The sequence below is a fragment of the Gasterosteus aculeatus genome, chromosome 7 (genome assembly GCF_964276395.1).
Source record: "Gasterosteus aculeatus chromosome 7, fGasAcu3.hap1.1, whole genome shotgun sequence".
In the NCBI taxonomy this organism is placed as follows: domain Eukaryota; kingdom Metazoa; phylum Chordata; class Actinopteri; order Perciformes; family Gasterosteidae; genus Gasterosteus; species Gasterosteus aculeatus.
Window position 1 is genome coordinate 11,370,236 of NC_135694.1, and position 17,403 is coordinate 11,387,638.

A 17,403-nucleotide genomic window follows, 5' to 3' on the forward strand; every position below is an offset into this window, starting at 1 on the left:
AATCTTTCATCCGACCATCTTTGCCTGTTAAATCCCCCCTTTCAAATTCCCACATTTTTAACATGAAACCCTTCACGTCTAAAGCCTTTCTGAAAATAGCAGGGTTCTTTTCTTGGATTCCTCCTTCAGAGCCATAGAAGACATTAAATAACTGGTTTTACAGGCTGAGTGGCGCGAGAACTAAACTGACCTTTATGTTGAAAAATCTGTGAGGTACCACTTTTAACAAAGACAATTTCAGAGAAAGGCTGAACATATTGAGCGTCTTTGTCGTCCTCTACTTCACCTTCTTGCTTGAGGACGTTTCAATTGGTAATCTGCAAATTACATAAACCCTCAAGCCTCTGTGGTGTTGCCCTGCTTATCTTTCATGCGCTCCCCTCCAATCTGACATTTTTATTTGCTTTCTAGTTCTCAGAAAACAGATAAACCTGCTAAATGAAACACAAAAGCTGCACGTTATTGTTGCAAAAAGGAATGGAACAGTCACCAGCAGAGAAGTTTGAGACAATTCGTCTAAATTAAGCACAACATGGCACTGTAAACTAGTTGCAAGTGTAAATTAGGACTGACAAGAACATTAAACTCCGAATGAATCAGCTTGACTGAACATTTGCTATTTCCAAATGTGATGTTAGCCTAATGGCATTATTTACATCAAGAGCAGCTGTACGAGGCAGCGAAGCTATTCATCTGACAGGAAAGAGCCATCGGGAGTCACATGAAGGCGCCGGAGAAACGCCTGGGAAATAAACCTCTCTCTGGGAGAACATCTCAGTGAAGCAGCCAAGGCTTTGTGAGTCAAAAGGAGCCGATATAGTGCGTGGAACTTTACCAGAGGGCACCCCTAAAGCCCCCGTAAAGCCCACTCGCTTTTAAAACAACCAATACCCACGACTCCATTGCTACGGCTCTGGACTGTGGCGGAGCGTCTTCGAGAAAGACATCGTGGATCGGCCATAGAGTAGATGTACGCGGTATGCAGATCAGGTCCGCTAGCATGACACTTACATGAATTAAAACAAATGTATTTAAATATGCCCTTTTGGAACTGAATATTTATCATCATTATAGCCTGATGTTACTTCAGGGGGGGGAATAAAAGCTAATCCCTGTGCAATTGGATCATGTGTCATGCATGCTTCCCTTACACATTTTAAGCGTTTAAGAATACATTTGAGATGCTGCCGTGTGAAAATGGGCCCAAAAAGCGTCCATACAGCCAAGGGACACAGACAAACTATCTGGCCAGAAAGAGTGAGCAGGCTGTGAAGTCAATAAGAGATATTAGCGTTTTTTTAATCCTGAATAAGCATATTCGGTCTGCATGATCTCAGCTGTGCCCCCGGATGTTTTGCATTCATCCCCAACTTGGAAATAAAAGAAAACCGTCGATTTAAAGAGGGAAAAAACAAAGACATTGCTTGCTCGCCTTGCTTAGCGGGTGTTGCAGTAATGGGGAGGGGCAGCTGGTAGCTGAGATATGCAAACAGCTGAAGACGAGCTTTGATGTAAATTAAAAAAAAAGTTATGTGCCGCATTAAAGCCTCTTTGTGCTAAAAAACAAATGTTACAATAATTACTCCAAGAACTATGAAGGCGACATTGTCGTGCTGAAAACGTAGATTATTCAAGGTTGGATCCTATTTCAGTGAGGAGCCTCCAAAAAACATATTTAGTGCTGGTGAGTAAAAATGAATGCATAAATGGAAATAAATTATAATATACTCATTCAGTAGCCTTGCAAAAGACAAATGGAAATTAACACTGCGAGCAGCGTTGGACGGGTCCTCGCAACTCCGCACATCGGGGCACAGGCCGGACGGCTCGATACGCAGCCAAGAACCCCTGCGGCCGTCGGACAAAGCGTCCGAGAGTTAGTCGTCGTTAACCGTGTGGAGCGACCCGAGATGTCATAAATTACCAAATTCTACTTCCTGTTACCATTAGGTGGCGCTATGACTTGATTCAACTTTACGTCTCTTCAGGCCCAGAGTCTCATCAAACATGTTTGAACTGGAATAAATATGATGATGTGGAATAGTTACAACGGTTTAGTTGTTCTTGCCGAAGGATCAGCTTTGCCGATGCACCATCTCGCCACCGATTATCGGATTCTTACAATGTTCACAGTGAAGCATTATCAAGGTCTTACCTCTCTGCTAGGAAATTTTGAGAGGGATCAGATTAACCTTTGAGGTGCAAAACCTGTGTGGAGCAGGGTGTAAACTAAAAAAAACAATCAACTTCTCTTTTATAACTCTAGGAAATCACGAAAATAGGCCAAAAGGGCAGATTTACAACGATTAATTGCAGCGCCCCCTATTCTTCAAATATTCTCAAAATATCAGGGTGTGGTCAGGGGTTCAATGTTCACATGTGTTACAAGTTTGGTGAGGGCAGGCCAAATCATTTGGAAGTTATGACTCTTGCAAGATTAAGCCACACCCCTTGCAAAGTTCATTAGCTCATATTTTCTCAAAACAAGAACATATCAAGATGATATTGATAGGGCAGGGGAACATTGATCCAATAATGATCCACAGAAAACATCATGACAATCGGACGTAGCGTTTAGGAGAAATGGTGAAAAACGTGTTTTTCACAAAATTCAAAATGGCGGAAGATCTAGTTAGACGCATTTGAATACCATGATTGACTTTTTTGTAGCATTTGGAGCATGTCCAAGAGCACATGTGTGCCAAATTTCAAGTTAATCAGGCATCCGGAGGAAAAATTGGCCTAGTGAGGTACTTTTCAAATTTCTAGGGGGCACTATGGAGACATTTTTTTGTACCCAAATGCGAGACCCCAAAATTATCAAATTTTTCACCAGTTCTGATAAGCGTGCCAAATTTAACAACTTTTTGAATATGATAAAGTCCCCAAAAAGGCAATTGTTGCGTGAGAGAATAATAATAATTCTTCGAAATACAATAGGTTCCTCTGAGACTAGTCGTTGCGAGGACCCTAATAACAGAAATGGAATAAAATAAAAGCAGCAGAAGTCAAGTCATACAACCTTTAACCTCTGGTATGAGTCGTGCAACTTGATCAAATCTTTTGTTGCACCCGGTCTGGTGAAAACACAGACACAAGTTCACAGCCCCCGGTGAGTGACACCAGCTCACACTGACTTGTGAAATGGGAGAGGTTCTCCTTTAAGGGGACCGCGTCACACTGACCGAGCTGAGAGGCGTGCAGGCCTTGGCTGGACCTCCTCCTCCTGTCAGCCTTGTGCTCCCACGCCTCACAGGCCAGTTCCCCGTTGGTCGAATGGGAACTTGGGGTCCATTCTCCCAGGCCGGCCTTGCCATGCTGAAGGGGGGTCCTGGGGCAATGCGGACTGTGCGGTATCCGGTGGATGCTCCTCTCACGGGGGTTCGGCGGAGGTGGCGTCAGGGGCAAAGGCCTCAGTTCTTGGTACTGCAGAGCTAAATCGAAAAGCGGTTTCGGGAGCAGCTCGGAGGGGGACAAGGTGATGAGATCGTCCACCACTGGGGGGTCTGAAATGAGGGGCATTGGCGCAGATATCTCCAGTTCAGAAGGGGTGTGGCTGTCTAAACATGGGAGGTTAGTTCGAGGGGGCACCCTTGGGGGAATCTCCAGGCAGCGGCCCAGTACTATGGAGGCCAGGAGGGAGCCGCCGCCCAGCAGGGCCTGGTGGGTGCCTTTAATGAGGCCACCGTGGGATAACCTCTCGGGCCTAGGGGAGCCAGCCGGGGAGGGACAGCCTTCCTCGCTGGCCGAGTCTCGTTGAGGTAGAGAAACCCGCAGGCTGTCCTTCACTGAGGAGCCTGTGCAGAGAAAAAAAAAACTGCTTTTTTAAAAGATACACAGAAGGAGAAAGAGACGAGACATTTATTATTCATTTAGCTTTTATGCATATTTCACATTGTCGACCGTGTGAGTGGAAGCGGTGGCTAATGGAAGATCTGCGGCGGTAAAGCCGGTGATGGAAGGTGTCGGGTACCGTTCTGAGCCGGAGGAGGGGTTGGCGCAGAGGGTCTGTACTCCTCAAAGTCATCCTTGGATTCCCCCATCATGTTGCTGTCTGACTCCAGGAGCTTGGCCCTCATCGACAGACTGGAGAAGCAAAGGAATTCAAAAATATTTCAGCATGGTAAAGAATTACGTTGAGCGTGATCAAATCCTACATTTTGTTTCTTTGTGGAGGAAAACGGGCTGCATTACCTGCTTTCCTGGGGACTAAGGCGCAGGACTTTGGGGCTTTTAGGACTTTTCGGGCTCTGGGGCCTCCAATGGGGACACAATCTCAGGTCGCCATTGGCTTGTTTATGGGATGGGGCCTCTAGGGGCCAGACCGGGCTCAGACCAAACAACCTGCTGTTGTCACTGGGACTAACTGCAGGGGGGGGGACAAGAAGGAGAGGAGAAGATGATGTTGGCGTTGATGTGATCAGTATGCATACTGCCTAGCTGTATTCTAATGGAGGTTTGCATATTTAAAAGGCAGGTTTCACCAATAAATCGACACAGGCCTGCGATCACCTGCCAACACATTGACCTTTAATTGACTGCTGCAATCCCAAGAATTCCTGTGACTTTTTTATGCTCATATTTGTGTACAGCTCAAGTCCTGGCTGACTGTAGAATAGCTGGTAACCAGAGCGGTTGGCGGAGCAGAAAGTGTAAGAAGGAGGAAGCCCCGGGAAGAGATGCATGAGGAGATCCAGAGTGCGAATGAAAAGTTGAAGGAATTTAAACTGCCATTCACACGCTTCCCCCCAGGCGCTAGCACCACCAGCCCCCCCCCCCCCCCGACACCCCGCAACCGGCTCCCGCTGCTAACACCAAGGGTGTGAGCGCCGCGTGAACCTTTATTCACACACAGCCTGTGCAGAGTCTGCTGGGCCTCATTCAACCACGTGCCGACATTACGCAGCATTCATAACACATCACAACAGAATATCGCTAATTTCAGCAAGAAAAACTGAGTTGTGGCGCTTTTCTATTTCGTGTCATTGGAATTCAGCTTTAGATTTGGGTAAAGCTGCTCTCTGAATAAAACATGTGGGATTATTTTATTTGGCCTACACTAGGGGGCTTGGCCCAGCGTACTCTTCTACAAACCCTAACCCCTAACCAAAAAAAAAGGTCTGCATGTGCGTAATACGTATTTTTTAATTACTTTGTGATTTTAAATTAGGCCAAAGGTGGTTCATGTGTCACTTTGTTAAGCGTTGATATGTTTTCAGGCAGGAAAGTAATTATTTCATTCTCAGTATGTGATCAGCTTATTCTAGCGTTACGACGTTTCCAGAGAAATGAGGAGCCGGTCATCACAATAGCATACTATTGACACATACAATTAATCATACTTAAGTGTTCGTTTAGTAAACAGTGTAGTGTGTAGACGCAAGTATGTGATCTGGAAGTCAGAAATGCTCAGATTAAATGCCAGCATGCTGATGTTTAGCAGGATTGCGTTTCCCATGGTAACCATCTTAAAGCGATAACACTGCTGCAGAGGCAGAGCTCCACCAGAAGGATTGACCGCCTGAGCACATGAACACGTTGTGTCCAGTACATTTAGATCCATCCCATCAGGCAAGCGCTACAAAACATTCCACGCGTGTCATTTTTTCAGGAGCTGACGATGGAAATAGCTAAACAACAGGACAACTTGCTTTATTCTGACCTCTTAAGGTTTGCACATGCTCAGTACCGCTCAGGATGCAATAAGAGACCGTCAGCAGGTAACGGTGTTTAGTTTGGTGGCGTTGGACAAAACCCCAGATTGATTAAACATTATGCTTTAGTCTTGTCTCATTTGATAAGTTAATACACAAATTGTATTGTTGTAAGCAGGAATTTGGCCTGGTTTCTTCTGAAAGAAAAAAAGGAAAAACAATTACGATGAACCCTGTGAGTCTGTCAATAGTCATTAGCTCTGTAGGTATAACTCCACTTAAGTGATTACAATTGATCCAGGAGGAGGATATAAATGTGTGTAACAATCTAGATAAGTGAACTTGACCTCTGGGAGTTTGGGGCATCAGCAAATCATCCTCTTGGAGCCGTGAATACATGTACCAAACCATCCCAACCCATTGAAAATGTGGCTCCACCGCCATCAGTACATAGCTGTGTCGCTAGAACGGTTGGCATTTTCTATCATCAGACAAACTGGAATGATTTAAGGCCAAAGAGAGAAGCTCAAGAGTAGCGAGTATAGGGACATCCATGAGCTGCAGGCCCATCGACCAGCACGCTGACATGCTAAGAAGGCCAACTACTATGTGAGTACAGATTCAAAACGTCCCTCAAAAGCACAGGAAGGTTCCACTTTCCTGTTTTCCTGTTCTGTGTTCAGTTCACTGGAACTCAGAGACTGGTTACTTCTGAGTTGATTATTCAGTAGGTCTCATTGTTCCCTCCTGTACTCATTTGTAGTAATAGAATGAAAATCCTGTTCAATGGAACACAGAGACTAACGCAAATCAATTTGGCAGATCTCTAGACGAATAAGTCAGGGGGGCCCGAGCAATACATCAGGACTCACGACTGAGAGGGCAAGCATAAATACCCACTAAACACATTTTAACGACAGACATACCCACCGCTTAGTGGCAGCCATTAAGGAGAGTCGTTAGCAAGTGAAGAAAGTCGAGTTGATGAATAAAAGGAGCTGGCACACGTTTTAGATTTACCAACCACTTTTATAAACAAATGTTTTCCTGTCATTTGTGCTTTTATGTCAAACCCCACCCGTTTGGGAATGCTTTAGATTAAAAAAAAAGATCCCTTTCACTGCTTGTTGCTCCACCACAGATTTCCTCCCGGGCTTGGTTAAGACGCCCTGTGGCCCAGTAGCTGAACACTGTAAATCTTTGCCGCTGCCGCAACACCCTGCTCAACCTTCCACAAGAGCAATCAATCCCTCCCTGCGTATTTTTAATTCAGTACACCGCATTGTAGCCACTACACGCATATAAAACTGTGTACTCAGTCTGCCTGGAAATTACAGCTCGATGGCTCCACCCGCTGCAGCAATGACGAAACTGCAGGGGGGGTGTGGGGTGGGGGGGGGGGGGCACAGCAGGGCTGCAGTGGAAAGAACAAAGCTGCAGAGAAGTGCTGAGCGGCTCAGAGGAAGTCAAATAATATTTGGACAGTGGAAAAGGGAAAAGGGTGTGAGAGAGAGAGAGCAGGGAGGGGGAGTCAGAGGGACCAACAGGGAAACATGTGAAGACAAAAAAAGACAAGTGGGTGGTTGAAAGCACATGAAAGGAGAGCATTTAGAAGAGAAGCAGTGCTGCAACGGAGTCTGTGTGAACGCAGGAAGGCGACCCATCCCACATTCTCTGAACGCAGACACAAGCGCGTGCACCTGTGTGTTGATCCAAAGGGGGAAAATCAAGCGCACTCACGTTGGATCGCCCGGAAACGCGGGCCGAAGGAGGGCGAGGAGCCCGACCCCAAATCGGGAGAGTTCCGCCTCTTCTCCAGGCCTGGGGAAGCCTGCACCGTGATCTTGTGGATGAAATCTGCAACACGCAAACACACGCGACAGACGTTAGAGCACCCGCGCCAACACAACTTTGGGTTTCATTGTCTACTTTACATTCGTACATTCTAGACTGCACTTGGGGAAACCATCTTTAACATGAACTACAAACGTAGCTGTGACTGACAGCATGGTAATGCCGCTACTTGCTACTAGCTGACACAGCAAATAAGCTACCAGGCTCAGGAGGGAAACTTTAAAATGACTAATTATTCAATGAACTTGAAGGCTCATTTTTCTGAAGAGCAATTAGCCTCTAGCAGTGACTACTAGCATGTAGCAAGCTAGCATTTGTTGCTGAGAGGAGCAAGAAAGATTAATCATGATCTTTACTACTTGATGGGTATCAGGAAGGAAAGCTGATCTAATACATTATTAAATTATAATTAATAATGTATCAGCTTTCCTTCCTTATTCATGCCCTCAAATGAATGTGCACTCAATTTTCCCATTTTTCTTCCATAACCTTTCTTCCCTCAATTTGTAATTTTTTTATAGAAATAATGTAATCGGTCATTCATTCTCTTTGATTGTTGATCTTGAAGTCCTAAATTACCATTTTAACTTATTTACTTATATTTAAAGGCTATCGTTTTTACTTGTGGAAATCTAAAGTGGTATTAAATGCAGAGGTCTAAATAGGGAGTATCATAAAAAAAAATGAAACAAAGAATATATCACTTTGGATTAATGATATGGTTTCACATCAAATGAATTGCAAATAATTATAAATTCCACAAAAAAATGCAGTAACTCAAGCTTAATCAATAATTGTGTTCTTTGCTCATTTATTTGTACTAAAAGAACAGCTAATGGACTGTACTTGTATAGCGCTTTTAGAAAGAGCAACAAATGAAGAAAGAACATAAAGGATAATAATATTGGTGGTAAGGACGAGACAAAAGAAAGTGAGTCAGACAGGTATAATTAGGAGGAGAGTAAAAACAGACTAGGGAGCCCGAGGGGAGAGGAATGAGAGAGAAAGGGTGAGGGAGGAATACCTAGAGAGAGAGAGAGAGCAGCCAGCAGTGTGTCCATAGACAGGAAGTAACAAGGCGTGGTTGCCTCACGCTCCCCTCTCATCAACCACACACACACACACACACACACACACACACACACACACACACACACACACACACACGCTGCTGCTGGGAAAGGCCTAACCACAACCTTCACACACACACGGACACACTGTATTTACGCATGCTTGCTCTGCCTAAAATACACTCACACACACATTGAGACCCTCTGGATGTGAACTGCGGCTTGCTGTGTGACTTTGCGATAACAGATGATGGAGGAGGGTCGCAGCCGTTGGGTGTTAAACAGGAGTGTGATGGTCACTGAGGTCCACCTTTTGTCCCCTAAACGTTTAACGCTGGTCTTGTGACTTTTTCAAAATAAAAGTAAACAACAGATAATGTAATTTAGAGGTATTTTTTGCCTTTAACCCCACACAAATCCTGTCCTGATAGGAACTTTCCGCAAAGCCGAACTGCGTAATTACAGTTGCACCACAAACTCTCTCCCTCTCTTCCTCCTCGCTGCTCGCTCATATTTTTTGTGGCCTGTTGTTGTTTTTGCTGCTTCTTGGGACTGAGCCATTAATGGCCCTTGAAATGGAATTTCTTGTCAGGACCGTAGGCTGACACAAGCCGGCTAGTCGGCGTGTTGGTGACAGAAAAACTTAAAAAGCAGCTTGAAGAAAGACACACAAACGCACACAGAGAGACACGCTTACCTTGAGGCATGCTGATCTTCTCCCCGTTCTTGCACTTGAGCTTGTGCTTTTTGAAGGTGCCCTTCCTCTTCTTGACGTTGGGTTTCTCCTGGTTCTGGTTCTGGTTCAGGTGCAGGATGAGGAGGCTGAGCTCGCGCTCAAACACGTCCTGCTCCCACTGGGCCAGCTGCTGCTCGCGCTGCCGCAGGAACTCCTCGTGGGACTTCTGCTCCACGGCCGCACGCTTCAGCTCCTCCTCGCGGCATCGCAGCTCCTGGTGGAGGAGAGAGGAGGAGGAGGTGGGCTAATGGGAGAGGGCATTAATGCCAAGAGGACCTTTTTTGGATGTTCCACTGATTTGTGTTTGAAGGTGTTAATATTAAAAAGTTGCACTGTATGTATGGGCCTGTTGTTGAATCTTGATTTAGCAACTTTCCCATGTAGATGTAAAAGGCTCATTCTAAGCTGACCAAAACACAACCAGTCTTAGTTTCAGGTGATTATACACTAACAAAAACAGTAGTGTAGATTATATCTTATCTCTGCAAATAGATCCCTTACACACCGGCCCTTTAAATGACTTTGTAACTTGATACAAAGAAAGCAAAGTTGCAGGAATGCACGTGCCTGGAAATCTGTTTTTGTAAGGGATCATCTTTTGGTCGAAGTAGATGAATGAACAAAAACAGGTACACAAATGGTTCCTTTACTCAATCATTGCCTTCTACCTTCTCTTTAGCGCGCAGCTCATCGAACATGTCCTGGATCTCCAGCTTCCAGTCCTCCTGCAGGGAGTGGAAGGACTCCTGCGGCATCTCCTCCTTCACCTGCTGCTCCAGGGCCGTCAGCTGGGCCAGGATGGAGCTGAAATTGGGTCTGTGGTGGGGGTCCTGGTCCCAGCACCCTATCCCACACATAGCAGACAGTCAGACACCAGGGTCCCTATGCAGCACCTCAGATACAGGGTAATTACTGCTACGCTCTCTGCAGCACACGCAGATAAGAGACTTATAACAAACAAGGCGGACCACAGCAGAGTGGACTGCGTATCAAGCGGGATAGGATTCATTTAGTCTGGTACCGAGTCGCTTCTGTGAGATGAGTGGAAAAATTTGACATCAAGTTCCCAAAACTTCCCTCCATTCGTGCGTTTTACTTCTTTTTAGTATGGGCCTGAAAGAAGCAACTCAATACATACCGAGTAGCATTGACCAATTACCATATAGACAGGTGTTCTTTAGAATTAGAAGACTTTGAATCAGGTCAAAAAGTACTTTTTTATTTGCACATACTTCACTTCCTTGTGAGAGCCTAAACTAGAGTCAAGCTGATCACTTATTCAAAGTGTTATGCGTAATTAATTTGCTGCGGGGGGTTTTGCATAATTTGTTGCATCATAAGCAGATCAAAAACCAATCCGATAATTAATTAATCCTCTGAGGTGGCCATCGGTGGTTTAGTGCACTGATCTCATTTTGTTATTTATTTCTTAAACACAAGCATTAAAGCCATCGGGACACACTAAAGCTATCTGTCCTACTTCTTGGCAGAGGAGGGTGACGTTGGCATGTCAGAAGGTACCCAGGTGACATCTCTTTTTAACTTGAAACTGAACAAAGGAAGAACGCATATTGCACAAGGAGGTTACCGTGCAAAACACTTCCTCTCTGCGGCCACGTGACGCGCAGCACATGGTTTGTAACGTGATCTCCCGAAAGAAAAATGAAATGGAAAAAGTGCGCCGGGCTCATGGCGACTATGTCTCCACACCTGACATGAGCTGGGAGAAAGGTTCGGGGCACGTGGAGGGGATGGGCAGGGTGAGCTTGTTGACGGCGACTCCGTAGGCCACGGCGAGTCCATCGATCCCTTTGTAGGGCGCCTCTCCTGTAAGCAGCTCCCACAGCAGAACACCATAGCTGGAGAGGACACACACAAGTTAAACACAGATATATAGTAGGAGAAAACACACCCCATGCTGTGCTTTAACAACGCAGACAGTACAGCACGATCAGCATACATGAGACTTTTGTAACATGCCCACATCATATATACAGTATACATAGTAATAGATCACAAAAAGAGAAATTAAATACTATATGACGTCAATCAAGGACTCGTGTTTAAATATTTCACGGGGATGTTTTTCTCCTTCCTACAGCACATCACACCTTCACATTACACGCTCGCCATCACAGAGCTGACGGTACAGAAACAAGACACATTTGCGAGGTGGAACATTTTTGCTTAGTCAAACATGTGCTTGTGCAATGAGAACTCATGCATGCAGAATTCATACAAGCACACACACACACACACACACACACACAGACAGGACTTTTGAGCCCACACAATGGCAGCAGCGTCCTTAGAAGATGAAGCGTGGCCCAGGACTTGGATCAAACACCATCAATTAGCCTTTGCCTGGACCTAAGTGGAGAGCGCAGGCCGCAGACTTTTTTATTTATTTTAGTTCTTTAATTACAACTTCCACACACTGTGACTGCGCTGAGGTGCTGCTCGCCTCTCCCTGAGGCGGTCGCTGTCTTCGCATGCCGGCTTTGGGGACGAGCGGGCCGTGGACAGATGAGAAAAGGAGTAATACAATAAAGATTACCCTCCGTTTTGAGAGCATTTTTTGCTCATTTCTTGAGATTCACGCTGTGATTCGCTGTGAAAATGAGCTTGCGCGGGTTTGTTGTTGACAGACGGGAGATGGAGAGCATGTCTGTGTGTCTGAGAGGGACACTAATCCCATTAAGGTAGTTAAAATAACACACACTGACTAAAATGGGTTCCTAAATGCACCGGAAAATTCCTTAAGTAGCTTGCAGCATAGCAGAACCTTTTATTGATGTTCTCGTTTTCAAAAAGGTTCTCTAACAGCATGTTCGATTGGTTCTACATATGCCCAGTGTGGGTCTGCAAAGACCCATTTAAGAGTGGATTAAACGGTCCTGCTGGATTTTACATGAAACCATAGCAAGTGAACGTGCACACACACACACACACATCTATTTCCAGATAAAGGGCTGCGGTTAGGTCTGCTGTGTGGCCTCCTTCTCCGTCTGTGCCAGGGACAATGGGACAGTGTGCACTACAGATGTCCCTCAACAAAGCACAGAGCCGCCCTTTGAAGAGACGCCGTCACGTGGCTGCGGTTCGGTCTCGCTGCGATCCATCATTCGGTCTCCCACCATCACCTCTCCCCTCTATGTGCATCGCGCTTTCTGTCCCCGGAGTGCGGCGGCCAGCGCACAATCAGCACACAACTATATTTGTACCAGGCGACAACCTGAAGATCGAAGCCCATGCGGCTTAAACTTAAACACATCTCTCTGCGTCTCAGTCTCTAGTATCAAGTCCTTTATCTTGCATTGTGATCACATTTAGAGTCACACCTTGCACCTTTAAAGGAAATAGTTCCAACACTTCCTTTAAAAGGTGCTGTGGTAAGATAAATAGCACATAACCACACCTTCACGCGCACAAACTGAGCGGCACACACAAGCGCTCACCTCCAGACGTCGCTGCCCTTGGAGAAGGTGGAGGACTTGATGACCTCGGGGGCCATCCAGGCGTAGGTGCCGGCTGTGCTCATTTTGGTGGTCTTGTGCCACTCCCTGGCCAGGCCGAAGTCTGTGATCTTCAACGTCAGACCCTCCATACATTCATTCTCTATGGGCTGAGCCAGGAGGACTGGGGAGGGAAGCAAGAGAGGTTGTGAAAGTGAAATATATTCATATATATATATGATTCAAACAAAAATAGATGCATCCCTGCAGGAACCTTTATGACTTTCTTCTGTACGCACATTTTCTCACTCCTCGCGGTCTTTGTGCCGCAACGATTCAAACTGACTGTGACAAATGAAGTCTTCTATGCTACGACTGAGTTCACTTGCATTTTGATACCAGGTGGCCAAATGGGCAAAAGGAGAGGAGGTGCCATTTTGAAAATGAGTGCTTAGAGTCCAGTAGCTCCTGCATGGTCGCTGTGTTATACAAGCCAAACACTTCCTGCTGCTGCTTCAGATTAAAAGCTTCCTACCTTGAGAGCCACAACAAGGCTTTTATTGTGACGCAGCTACAGGAATATTTTCAATATAAAAAAATATATTAAAAAATGGAATTTTTTTAATATATATGAACTGATCTGTGAAAAATGAAAAACAATATCAAAAGTCACTATGAACATATGTTATTTAAACACTCATTCCAAAATATTCAGCCGTTTTTGGATGTTTTTCTTTCCAAACCTTAATTCTGATAATCATATTTTTTGAGCGGTAAACAAAATATGGCCAGAAACAAATATACTGTGCATCCTTATATCGCCTCATTGCAGCACCATTAAGAGAGCCCCAAACTAAACCAGCCCATCTAAATGTGTCCGAATTTCAGTGACCTCCCGCGGGCTAAATGAAGCACAACGTGGACTTCATCACGGTCACAAAAGCGTACAACTGCTTGTAGTTAAACGGACCAACAACAGTGTTGTCTGCCAGCGTTTTGTCAGAGTCGATCATGCTAAAGTGTGAGAAGATCCATGAATAAGGTCTGCGGTTTCTCTCAAACACAGAGAGACAATCTCCCGCCGGGGGGGATCGGATGATTAGCATTCCTTATTGTGACCGGAGGCCTTATACTCTTCTGAATGCAAAAGTACTGTGATTGAAAGATTGAAAAAATACATATATACACACACGTGCGTGTGTGTGTGTGTGTGTGTGTGTATAAACATTAATAAATAAAAAGGGATGACAATAAAATAAATAATAATGTTTGATACTCAGTGTCCCAACTGTTTTATAAAATAATTAAATCTTTAATAAAATTTGCCAAATCATGCTGGGACAGCTAAACACGTTCAGGTTCCAACTTCACATTGTAAATTGGTCATTAAAATGCAGAGGAACCAATGACGAAACAATGTGCCTTAAGCCCTTAGCAAAGCCATCTCTGGACCTCACCATGTTTAGAGCAGAAATTCCACTTTGTCCATTTCCTTTCTTAAATACGACAATAACCAGAAGCATTTGATGAAAACAGGGTCCAGAATCAGATCGATGGAGCCTTATTGACGGGGAGGCGCAGCCATGATGGTGGATCAATCAGACACACGTGGCTGATGTGACAGGGCTCTAAACACAGCAAAATTCCAAATGAGAAAAGTGCACAATGTAAAATGTAACAAGCCTGGAAGTAAACACATCTTGGTAACCAGCCAGTGCTGTGCGACCGCACGGCCTTGGAAGCCTTTGTTTCCATGAAAATAGAACGCAGCGCGGGGACGTGGGCCTCTGCGGTGCGGCTGTATCACATGCCCTGCCGTGCCACCCTTCCCCTCCGCTGGCAGGCCGGGCAGCGCGCGCAGGGCAAGGCCGCCCATCAAGCCAGGGAGGGGAGGCACTTATTACAGGGAAGTGAGACTCAAGCTATTTGCAGTCACTTTCTGGGCTGCACGCGCTTCTCCTTTTCACTGCGCTGAGAAATCCTCTCGAGACGCTTTTCTTTAACTTGAACTTTTTCCACACACACACACGAATGGTCCTCTCTCTTTGTTGTCTTTGTCTTGGTCTCTCTCTCTGACATCCTGTGCAGGGCCGCGTAACCCAGAGGCGTCGGGTTTGACGTCACAAAGGAATGCATCACAAGAGCTTGTGTTGTCGGCTGTGTGTTGTCTTGAGTGTGTGTGTGTGTGAGTGAGAGACAGTGCGAGAATCTTACAGGCGATGGGTGGCTCGGTTTTTTAATAATAGTTTCTCACACAGCAAATCCGGCACCCTTTCGCACCCACAAACACACACACGCGTATATATCTATATATCTATATATAGATATATAGTGTATATATATATATATATATATATATATATATATATATATATATATACTATATATATATATACACACACACACACTTTCAAGAGCAGCAGGTTTTTTTTGTCCATTCCGCCTCTAAGATGGAATGGAAGTGCAGAGACAGACAATCAATGGAGGCTTTGACTTCACATTCCTGACAGCCAGACAGCTTCTTTTCCTTTAATGGGGGAGAAAAAGCAACATCAGGGTCTGTCCATCACAAACTTTCCCATTGACTTTCGCTTCGATACGTAAACACGAACAACAAAAGTAGAAAAGTAACCAATGGACAAAAAAACACCCCGACAGTGAGGAAGAAAGGGCCGGCTCATTTAACCTTTTCTTGCACAACATCAATATCTGTCGACTCAACGTCCCCTTGGAGAGGGCAGGGGGTGCGGCTGGTATTGGTGTGGAAGGGAGTGCTGGTAATTACTGCAACAGGCCCAGATCGCTTGCTCTCACTCGTTTGTCTGCTCACCATCCGGCCTTCTTCCAGGAAGTGACGCGCGCGTATCGGACACTTAAGAAAATTTGACTATTCGAATCCAGCCTAGGAAGGTTCCTGACTGTGTGAAATGACCAGGAAGTAGTGTAAGTGGGCGCCGTGATAAGAGCCGTTTGAATTCTCTAATGCTAAAGGAAAGGAGCTTCAATGCCTTTCTACTTAGCTCCTTTAGCATAGGAACCACTGCACCACCCTTAAGAGATTCCTTACGGCGGCAATATTTAAATAACAACGTATCCTTCGGCCGTTCAAGAAATAACGATCAAGACCGAGAAACGCAGATCATGGGAGTAAATCTCATCTATATTGTTAATAATAAAGTGATACTGTGAACCTGACTCAGCATGACTCCGCACTGTAACAGATAAAGGCATCCAAGCTCCTTTGTAGTTACGCTGCTGCACACTGACATCACTAACGTGCGTCTTTCATCGCATCATAACGACCAGTTGGATTCCCTTAACACCACGGTTGTCTTTTCCTAACTCCTCGTGAATTCTCCTAACCATCTTTCCTCGACTCCTTTCCTTAAAAAAATAAAAAAAAGTAAACACTAATGAGATATAGGTATACAAGATGGCACACACACACACACACACGCACAAAAAGCCCTCATTCCACTTGGGCAAACAGATGCACACACAAGACCCACACAACACACTTTGTGGCCATTTTGACAAATGACAAATGTGCAACGCACACATGCAGTTAGAGCTGCTGAGCCGCACACATACAAGGGGTGTTGGCTCAATTGCAGGGGTGTGCAATGCAGGTGCTGGGCAATAATTCAATATAATAAGTGTTCCTCTTTTAATGAAATTACATTGTGAGGAACGAGATATGAAGCAAATAATAACTCAAGTTTCTCACTAAATGTAGTTATGTTGGTTGAAGCCAGTTCAACATTTCAAAAACAAATATGCTCATTGTATGAGAGGAGACATCAGGCCGTAATCGCCTAGCTCAGCATGAACTGCTTATTCGGTGTGGAAGTAGTTGTGAACCAGTGAACAGAAGTCACCATATTTGGGCTGTGGAGGACCAATGTAAAGACGCCGTATAACGGTCGGGTCACAATGTCATAATCTGCTTTATGGTCTGTTTGACTGTAAATGGACCATAACTTACTTGAAACTAGAGATTGCGACCATTAGCTCATATTCATTGAGGGAATAAATCAAGAGCGAAGTAGTAATTTTTCACTAGACTTGTATAGAACCAGAAGAGTCTCCCCCTGTTTTATGTAACAAAAGGCTGGGTTTTCGGGCTCCAGTGCTGCTACATCTCCTGGTGACACTGAGCGCTGAGATCTGATTGGTCCAGCCACAGACACCACAGGGGTCCATGTGTGTTTGGCTTAGTGGAATGAAAGGATGAAGGATTAAGAATCTCCAGCTTACAACTGTTAGACCTTTTCAAGCAGACGCCTCATCGGGGAGACCCGCGCGCTCACTTTTCCCAAGAGCTCCAGCGTCTCCGGTCTTGGCCTAAGAAGCTCAACGAGGAAGCTTCTTCTAACACAAGGGCACAAACACCTGTTTCCACAGATCTCCATCTACTTCATATTAGGCTTTTAAACGGACACTCCTCGCCCCCACATGCTTAAATGGATGTTTTTTGTACCTGTTGAGGTAATCAAATATGGTATTACAGTTGTTAATGTTGCATAGTAGTGACATATTAAGTTAATAAGCTATGTTATAATTTAAGGAGCAGTTTGATTACTTTGTGCATGTGTACTGTGATGCAGGGTTGGAGGCGTTCAAACCTAAACCGT

At 45.1% G+C, this 17,403-nt stretch overlaps 1 protein-coding gene across 2 annotated transcripts in view; it reads right to left on the reverse strand.

Moving 5' to 3' along the window:
- LOC120822144 (mitogen-activated protein kinase kinase kinase 11) overlaps nt 1-17,403 on the reverse strand; it is a 33,312-nt gene that overhangs the window by 7,128 nt on the left and 8,781 nt on the right. The window contains exons 2-9 of one of the 2 annotated variants that reach the window (XM_040181553.2): nt 12,773-12,953; nt 11,025-11,173; nt 9,983-10,158; nt 9,276-9,528; nt 7,395-7,511; nt 4,195-4,366; nt 3,974-4,086; nt 3,186-3,797 (exon numbers count right to left, since the gene is read on the reverse strand). In XM_040181553.2, coding sequence (XP_040037487.2) covers nt 3,186-3,797; nt 3,974-4,086; nt 4,195-4,366; nt 7,395-7,511; nt 9,276-9,528; nt 9,983-10,158; nt 11,025-11,173; nt 12,773-12,953 — 1,773 coding nt within the window. Of the gene's footprint in view, nt 1-3,137; nt 3,798-3,973; nt 4,087-4,194; nt 4,367-7,394; nt 7,512-9,275; nt 9,529-9,982; nt 10,159-11,024; nt 11,174-12,772; nt 12,954-17,403 lie in introns of both variants that reach the window. The other variant, XM_040181552.2, reaches the window with a different exon arrangement.